The 9,049-nt window shown below is 40.3% G+C and overlaps 2 protein-coding genes across 2 annotated transcripts in view; one reads left to right on the forward strand and one right to left on the reverse strand.

Moving 5' to 3' along the window:
* The first annotated feature begins 467 nt into the window (after positions 1-467).
* On the forward strand, positions 468-2,270 carry LOC106087521 (uncharacterized). Its single transcript, XM_013252579.2, has one exon. It carries the CDS (start codon positions 468-470, stop codon positions 2,268-2,270), a length of 1,803 nt encoding a protein of 600 aa, XP_013108033.2.
* Positions 2,271-7,884: 5,614 nt separating this feature from the next.
* LOC106087520 (uncharacterized) overlaps positions 7,885-9,049 on the reverse strand; it is a 1,932-nt gene continuing 767 nt past the window's right edge. Inside the window, exon 2 of the mRNA XM_013252578.2 lies at positions 7,885-9,049. This exon is cut by the window's right edge and continues 680 nt beyond it. Within this exon, the coding sequence (XP_013108032.2) occupies positions 7,885-9,049 (1,165 nt within the window).

Genomic DNA, 9,049 nt, shown 5'->3' on the forward strand with positions numbered 1-9,049 from the left:
ATATGGTCTTTATTTGGATTTAGCTACCTAAAAGACCAATAATTTGTTGTACAAAATTGAACAATGACTTGTACTGATTAGACCAATCAATGTCCGTGCCGAATGTAGGGGCATAAATTATGCATTTTTTCACCGGATTATGATGACAACTGGTTTAAATATATATACCCGAGGTGATGGGTATCCAAAGTTCTGTCCGGCCGAACATAACGTCGTTTTGCTTGTTTACAAACGAAATGACCATATTGGTATATCCCCATCCTATGGTGGAGGTTATAATGAAGGAGCAACTAAGATTGTTGTGCATTTTGCATAGGGAAAGACAATTAGAACCTTTACCTTATAACCATCATCCCCTAGCCCAGCCATTTCGAGGTGATACCTATGGCATGTTTATATACAGCGCCTTAACATTGCCTGTGATAATCTCATGAAAATCTATACAATAAGCTTTAACGCTAGTCATAATGAAACTCTCACACAGCACTGTCTTATATGTAATTCTCACTACGGTTTTGTGGAGCAAAGGTTCCCTTGGCATTGATGCCATACTCCCAGCTCAGCAAAGTGATGTGAATTTGATATACAAAAATCTGCTAAAGGAAATTTACAAGGAGCAAGCCTATGAAACCATGCTTTTAGTGCATCGAGAATATGGCGAAGATCTGGCGGCATTTCATGAGTTTGCTATACCAAAAGTCCTTTTAACATTGAATGGTACTTTTTACTTCAAACATTTCTTCAACTCTGAAGTATTGGTGGTGATGAAGATGTCCTCTAAATTGGACATGGCCTTGTTAGAGACCACAGCAAATACCTTAAATTATACACGCCAAAGCAGAATGCTGATAATGGCAGAAAATGTCCTCACCCCAAAGGCATTTTTTACCAAGCTCTTGGGTTTTCTTCAAATGCAAAAAATGACAAATGTCCTCTTGGTGTTGTCATACCAAGACCAGTGGCTGTACTTTAAACTTCAACCTTATCCGGAATATCATTGGCAAAGTGTTTCAACTACGGCTGATGGGTTCTTTACGAAACATTGGCATAATTTACAGAATAAAACACTGATGACTTTTGTAGAGCAGACAGCTTCGCGTACCCTTGTCTACGCCGATTCGCAGGGACAACTACAGATGAGTGGATTTGTGGCCAAGCTCGTACTTTTATCCGCCGAACACTATAATGCCACACTCAGTATGTTCTATCCCCTGCAGGTGGGCAATAAGACACATTTCAGTGTCATCAATCAAATGGTCATTGATGAGCTCCTGGATATACCCATTACTTTGGTGCCTTTAATCAACGTCTATTTTCGCTGCATTACAGATACCTACGAAATCAATCAGATAAGACTTTTGATACCTCTGGGCAAGGTTCTTACGGCAAGAGAGATCTTTGGGGTACTATTGAATGGCTATTTCTTTGGATGCCTTTTAATGGCTTCCCTGCTATTTTCCACACTACATTCCATGGTAGTATACCTGCGTTATGGCCTATATCATCATTTGGATTTTATAGTCAATGACAAAATATTTCCGGGAATTTTGGGTCAGTCCTTTCCCACGCTTAAGCTGAAAACCACGAGTAGTTTGAAAATCCTCTACTTCTTTGTGGGTTTTATAGGCTTGAATTTTGCTACCCTTTATTCGGCCAAGACCAAAACGCTTTTCACTTCACCTCCAGCACTCAAGAATATTCGAACTTTTGAGGATCTGGAGCATTCATCTTTAAAATTTTTGTTACCCAGCGACGACGCACGAGAAATGGGCATCAATGACATCTTGGCACCAGTCAAAAACTCTCTATTGATAAGCTCGAATACATCCTTTGTGCATGAGAATCGCCAGAATTTGAATCCTGCCTTCGTTTATGGTGCCACCACACAGACCTACAACATATTGTGGCGAAAGCAGATGTTTTCCTCTCGCCCAACTTTTCATTCTCCCCCTGAAACCGTGCTGTATGGCATGATTCCCTGGGGATTTCAGCTGCAACACAACTCACCCTATCTGGAGCCATTGAATCAACTCATACATCAGGTACATGCTGTTGGCCTCATGCATGTTTGGCATGACCAATTATTCTTGGATATGTTGAGACTGAAGTTGGTTTCCATAGAAGATCTCAATCCCGTCAAAGAATTTTCACAGCTAAGTATGGAGGATTTATTTTTTATTTGGTTGATATTGGTCATTGGATGGGGCAGCAGTGCGCTGGTATGGCTAATGGAAATGTGGATTTATAGAATGTGGATTGTAGTTGAATAGAATAGTTGTACTGGAACTTAAAATTTCATAATAAAAGAAGCCTATATTAAAATATTTTTCATGAGTTTTGGTAGGGAAAACACGGAGTGACGCACAGTGGGAGAAAATCGAAAAAAAACTAGTAAAAAATATGCCGTGTTAGAACGGTTAGAGATATCTTTGAAATGGCTGGAGCTGAGGTGTTATTGAGATCGTGTGCAAAATTTCAAATCCCTAGGTAGTCCTCTTGGAAGGCACCCAATGTTGGTCTCGTCGGCATTTCGAAAAACTGCTCGAGCTGCAAAATCTCTATGCAACGCTAAGAAGGAGAAGAGCTAGACCCATGGGTAAGTATTTCGATCGGCTTAGAATCACTTCATGATTCGATTTAGCTATGTCCGTCTGTCTCTCTGTCCATATATTCTTGTGATCAGGTCGCATTTATGGTCTGATTGTCATGAAATTTTGCACATATCATTTCCTTGACCCAAGGACGGACGCATTGATTTTTAAAAAAATTGGTTCAGATTTGGATATACATCTTTCATCCAATATGGCCTATTTAGGCTGTAACAGCAACAATTTTGGTCTGATCTTTAAAAAATTTACAAAGAGATATTTTATTTGACGTATATAAACGTTCGGTCCAGATTTAAATATAGCTCCCATATATATCCTTTATCTGATGCGGAATTTTAAGGCTATAACAGCCACAATTTTGGTCCAATCCTTACAAAATTATACACGAGGAGTTTTAATTGAGGTCCACAAATGTGTGCAAAATTTCATCAAAATCGGTCTAGATTTAGATATAGCTCCCATATATATCTTTCTTCCGATATGAAAATTCAAGGCTGTAACAGGCACAATTTTGGTCCGATCTTTTGGTCCGATCTAGTTGTGCAAAATTTCAAAAAAATCTATCCACATTTAGATATAGTTTCCATATATATCTTTCATCCGATATGGAGTTTCAAGGCAGCAGAAGCCACAATTTTGGTCAGATCTCTTCAATATTATATTTGACGTCTAAGATTTAGATATTGCTCCCATAAATATCTTTTAACCGATATGTCCTACTAAGGCTGTAGAGTCTGACTGATCTGACTTAGTCTGATTTGGAAATAAGTTCTATATATTAAAAGAAGTACATGGACTAGGTGGTGTAGGGTATTATATAGTCGGCTCCGCCAGACTTTTGCCTTTTCTTACTGTTTATGCATGAGTTAGATTAGTGACAAAATTTACAATAAATTTGCCGCAACAAAGGTCCACATGCGGTTACCAAGTTTAAAGTTATATTGGGTTGCCCAAAAAGTAACTTCGGATTTTTTAAAAGAAAGTAAATGCATTTTTAATAAAACTTAGAATGAACTTTAATCAAATATACTTTTTTTACACTTTTTTTCTAAAGCAAGCTAAAATTAACAGGTGATAACTGACAGAAGAAAGAATGCAATTACAGAGTCACAAGCTGTGAAAAAATTTGTCAACGCCGACTATATGAAAAATCCGCAATTACTTTTTGTGCAACCCAATACAATTTGAAAGGCGTTAAGTTAGGCCGGGCCTAACTTTGAATACCCACCACTTCGGGTATAAATGTAAACCACCTTTCGTCATAATCGGAAGGACCTTAGAGATGTCGAAGGACCTTACCCAACTTACTGTCCGAAATTTCAGCGATATTGGACAGTAAATAAGCCTTTTATATTCCCAAAATCTTAAATGGAGAGATCGGTCTATATGGCAGCTATATCCAAATCTGTTCCGATCTGAACCAAATTGCAGAAAGCTGTCGAAATGCCTAACGCAACTCACTCTCGCAAATTTCGGCGATATCGGGCTATAAATGCGCCTTTAATAGGCTCAAAGCTTTAAATCGGGAGATCGGTCTACATGGCAGTTGTATCCAAGCATGGACCGATTTGACCCAAATTGAAGAAGAATGTCAAAGGGCCTAACAGATCTCACTGTCCCAAATTTTGGCAAAATCGGGGAATAAATCCGCCTTTTATGTTCCCAAAACCTTAAATGGAGAGATCGGTCTATATGGCAGCTATATCCAAATCTGTACCGATCTGAGCCAAATTGCAGAAAGTTGTCTAAAGGCCTTACGCAACTCAATTTCGCAAATTTCGGCGACATCGGACAATAAATGAGCCTTTTATGGGTCCTAAACCTTTAATCGAGAGATCGGTCTATATGGCAGTTATATCTAAGCCTGGACCGATCTGGGCCAAATTGAAGAAGGATGTCAAAGGGCCTGTCTCAAATTTTTGCAAAATCGGATGATAAATGCTCCTTTTATGGGTCCAAAACTTTAAATCGAGAGATCGGTCTATAAGGCAGCTATATCCAAATCTGAACCGATCTCCGCTAAGTTCCAAAAAGATGTCAAGGGGCCTAACACAACTTACTGTCCTAAATTTTGGCAAAACCGGATAATAAATGCGCCTTTTATGGGCCAAAAAACCTTAAATCGAGAGATCGGTCTATACAGCAGCTAGATCCATCCAGAAAAGTTACGGTTTATGGGCTGGTGGCATCATTGGACAGTACTTCTTCAAAGGTGATGCGAATCACAACGTAACTGTGAATGGTAAGCGCTACCATGAGATAATATCCAAAAAATTTTTTTTTCCCAAAATGCAAGAGCTTGACTTGCATGACATGTGGTTTCTCAAGCCGCCTAGATCGTGCGATTTAATGCGTTTAGACTATTTTTTGTGGGGCTATGTTAAAGCTCATGTTGAACAAGTACGCTTTAATTGACGCTTTGGAAGACAACGTCGAAGAATTTATGCGTGAGATATCAGCCAAATGGTGGCCACCGTAGCGCAGAGGTTAGCATATCCACCTATGACGCTGAATTCCTGGGTGCGAATCCTGGCGAGAACATCAACAAATTTTTTCAGCGCTGGTTTTCCCCACCTAATGCTGGCAACATTTGTTAGGTACTATGCAATGTAAAACTTCTCTCTATAGAGAATTCGAACGGCAAGCCGTTCGGACTCGGCTATAAAAAGGAGGCCTCTTGTTATTGTGCTTAAACTCGGATCGGACTGCACCCATTGATATGTGAGGAGTTTGCCCCTGTTCCTTAGTGGAATGTTCATGGGCAAAATTTGAATTTTTTTTTTACCGGCCAAATGTAGGAAAGAGTATGCCAAAATCGGACTAAGCGGATGAAGCATTTGAGGCGCAGTCACGGTCAACATTTGCATGAAATAATCTTCAAACATTAAATAATATGGGCCGTACTATTGATTCAAATAAAGATTTCATGAATTTTTGTTAATTGTATGTTTTTTTTTTTAACTTTTCTATAGGTCTTAAAAAATCATCCTTTTGTTTTTCGGGTCCGTGTTCCTCGCTCCGCGCCCCCCGCCCTTCGCTTGCTGCAAGATCTGACCCTTGCTTACAGCCGCCCCTAACCTGAAAACAGACACTGATGTTAACCATTGGTTATTTGAAGGCACCAATACTTCGCCCTGTTATTTCGAGAACCATCGGCACTCAGTATTCCGGTAAGAGTCAGTGCCAGCTGAACCCTCACTGAGACTCTCCTCTCGGAATCGCTGATCACCCGCAGCTGCATTTACAGCTACTCTGCAGAAATACGAAGCGTTCCATTATCCGCAACCTGTGAACGCACCAGGTAGCATTCAGCTAAGCTTCCCATGATAACGACTAACACCACACAAGTCGGAGCTCAAAGTACCAGCCTGTGCTGACAGTTATCTCGTATAGCCGGCATGATGTTTACAGTTCCCAAATACTCGCTTTCTGATGTGATTATCATAAAAATTAAATCTAATTGGAATATCGAGCGGCTAGCTTTTTATACCCACCACCATAGGATAGGGATATACTAATCTAGTCATTCCGTTTGTAACATCTCGAAATATTCGTCTAAGATACCATAAAAACCCCATATATTCTTGATCATCTCGACGTTGTGAGTCGATCTAGCCATGTTCGTCCGTCCATATATCGAAATCACGAAAGCGTTCGAACGCGTAAAGCTAGCCGCTTGAAATTTTGCATAGATACTTAGTATCGATGTAGGTCGTTGGGGATTGCCAATGGACCATATCGGTTCAGATTAAGATATAGCTCCCATATAAACCGATTTCCCGATTTGACTTCTTGAGCTCCTGAAGGCCGCAATTTTTATCTGATTTGGCTGAAGTTTTGCATGTAGTGTTCTGCTGTGACTCCTAATAATTGTGCTAAGTACGGTCTAAATCTGTCAAGAACCAGATATGGCTCCCATATAAACCGATCTCCCGATTTGACTTCTTGAGCTCCTGGAAGCCACAATTTTGGTCCGATTTGGTTGAAATTTTGCATGTGGTTCGAACGCGTAAAGCTAACCGCTTGAAATTTTGCACAGATACTTAATATTGATGTAGTTCGTTGGGGATTGCCAATGGACCATATCGGTTCAGATTAAGATATAGCTCCCATATAAACTGATCTCACGATTTGGCTTCTTCAGCCCCTGGAAGCCACAATTTTAGTCCGATTTGGCTGAAGTTTTGCATGTAGTGTTCTGTTATGACTCCTAACAATCGTGATAAGTACGGTCCAAATCGGTCAAGAATCTGATATAGCTCCCATATAAACCGATCTCCCGATTTGACTTCTTGAGCCCCTGGAAGCCACAATTTTGGTCCGATTTGGCTGAAATTTTGCATGTGGTTCGAACGCGTAAAGCTAACCGCTTGAAATATTGCACAGATACTTACTATCGATGTAGGACGTTGGGGATTGCCAATGGGCCATATCGGTTTAGATTAAGATATAGCTCCCATATAAACCGATCTCCCGATTTGACTTCTTGAGCCCTTACAAGCCACAATTTTGGTCCGATTTGGCTGAAATTTTGTATGTGATTTTCTGTTATTACTCCTTATAATTTTGCAAAGTACGGTCTAAATCGGTCAAGAACCTGATATGGCTCCCATATAAACCGATCTCCCGATTTGACTTCTTGAGCCCCTGGAAGCCACAATTTTGGTCCGATTTGGCTGAAATTTTGCATGTGGTGTTCTGTTATTACTCCTAATAATTGTGCTAAGTACGGTCTAAATCGGTCAAAAACCTGATATAGCTCCCATATAAACCGATCTCCCGATTTGACTTCTTGAGCCCCTGGAAGTTACAATTTTCATTCGATTTGGCTGAAATTTTGCATGCTGTACTCCCTCATAACTTTCAACAATTGTGCCAAGTACGGTCCAAATCGGTCTATAATCTGATATAGCTCCCATATATACCGATCTCTCGATTTGACTTTTTGAGTCCTTACAGCCACAATTTTTGTCCGATTTGGCTGAAATTTTCCATGTGGTGTTCTGTTATGACTCCTAATAACTGTCCCGAATACGGTTCAAATCGGTCAGTAACCTCATATAGCTCCCATATAAACCGATCTCCTGATTTGACTCCTTGAACCCTTACAAGCTGCATTTTTTGTTCGATTTTCCCAACATTTTGCAAGAGCTGTCCAGTTACGACTTCCAACCAAAATTATCTGATTCTACTATTTTAGATTAAAATTTTCAAACATTTATAAGTACATAATGTTTACAGCATTACAAAAGTTTTATTTCAATTCCAATCATTCTTATTCTAAGTACCTTATCCGCTGATAATACCAACGTTCTGCAATGAAAACCATTGCGCTAATACTCATTCCCATTACCAATATCAGCCAGGCCCAATACAGATCACCGGTAGTCATAGGCTTAACGTCTTGCCTGGGATTTGGATCCAGCAGAGAGATTTGCTTTAATTTCACCAAATCAGAAAAGGTGCTCGCATACCAAGCATCCACCAGACCCATGGCATGCACCTGATGTATGAGATAATCCATGGCTTCCTTATACTGCGAATGCTGTTGCAGTTGAAATGTCCAAGGCATTATGCGAAAAACCGTCAAATTGTCATAGGAACAGTAGACCTTTTGGGTAAACAGCTGTTGCTTTAGGTTCAACAGTCTCCAGGAGCCTAAATTGGCATAATAGCCGGTGGAGGCATTTAAACTATCTCGCATTTCTGCATATTGGGTAACATTCTCAGTGGTTATCAGGGATCTAAATATGTCCAGCAAAGTGCCTCCCATAAGATTTAGATCGCCTTTTAGGATATTAATTTTCAAGGGTGAATCACGTATGTCGGCCAGTGTTTCGATTTGTCGATGATAGGGATGACTGGTGAATAGCGAGTTCATGGTTGCTGAAAATTGGCAGGTGGTATTGATGCCCAAAAAGGAGAGTATTATATAGACCAGCTTCAGAACTCGCCATGGTGCGTTGCGAGCTACAAAAGACAGGCCCAAAACCGCAGGAAACACTCTATCGCTGAGCAGGGCATTCACCGGCTGCCTTATGCCATCAAACATGTAGTCTATGAGAGAGTGTAGAAGGGAGAAGAACACTGTGCAGAAGATGACCAAGCCAAAGAAACGCACATCCAATAGAACACTGAAAACCTCTTTGAGCGAAAACTGCTGGGCACAGGGTACCATCAGCCTGCCATCCTCAATTTGATAGACATACGAACGATATGCCCATTCGCTACTAGCTTCCGATATCATCAATGCCATGGGTATATCTACCAGATTGTCATCGACCAATTTATTGACCAACATAAAATGGATGACTTCTCCCACTTTTAAAGGTTTATACCATTGAAGAGTGGCATTAAAGTGTTCGGCGAAGAGTAAAACAAAGCGGGCCACATAACCATTCATTTTCAAATTTCCCTGGGAATCCAGAAAAAATAAACTG

This window comes from Stomoxys calcitrans, chromosome 3 (assembly GCF_963082655.1).
Source record: "Stomoxys calcitrans chromosome 3, idStoCalc2.1, whole genome shotgun sequence".
NCBI classification, from domain to species: domain Eukaryota; kingdom Metazoa; phylum Arthropoda; class Insecta; order Diptera; family Muscidae; genus Stomoxys; species Stomoxys calcitrans.

Bases quoted from the DNA above. Each gene is read 5' to 3' on its own strand.
- LOC106087521 (XM_013252579.2), top strand. From the start codon at position 468: ATGAAACTCTCACACAGCACTGTCTTATATGTAATTCTCACTACGGTT.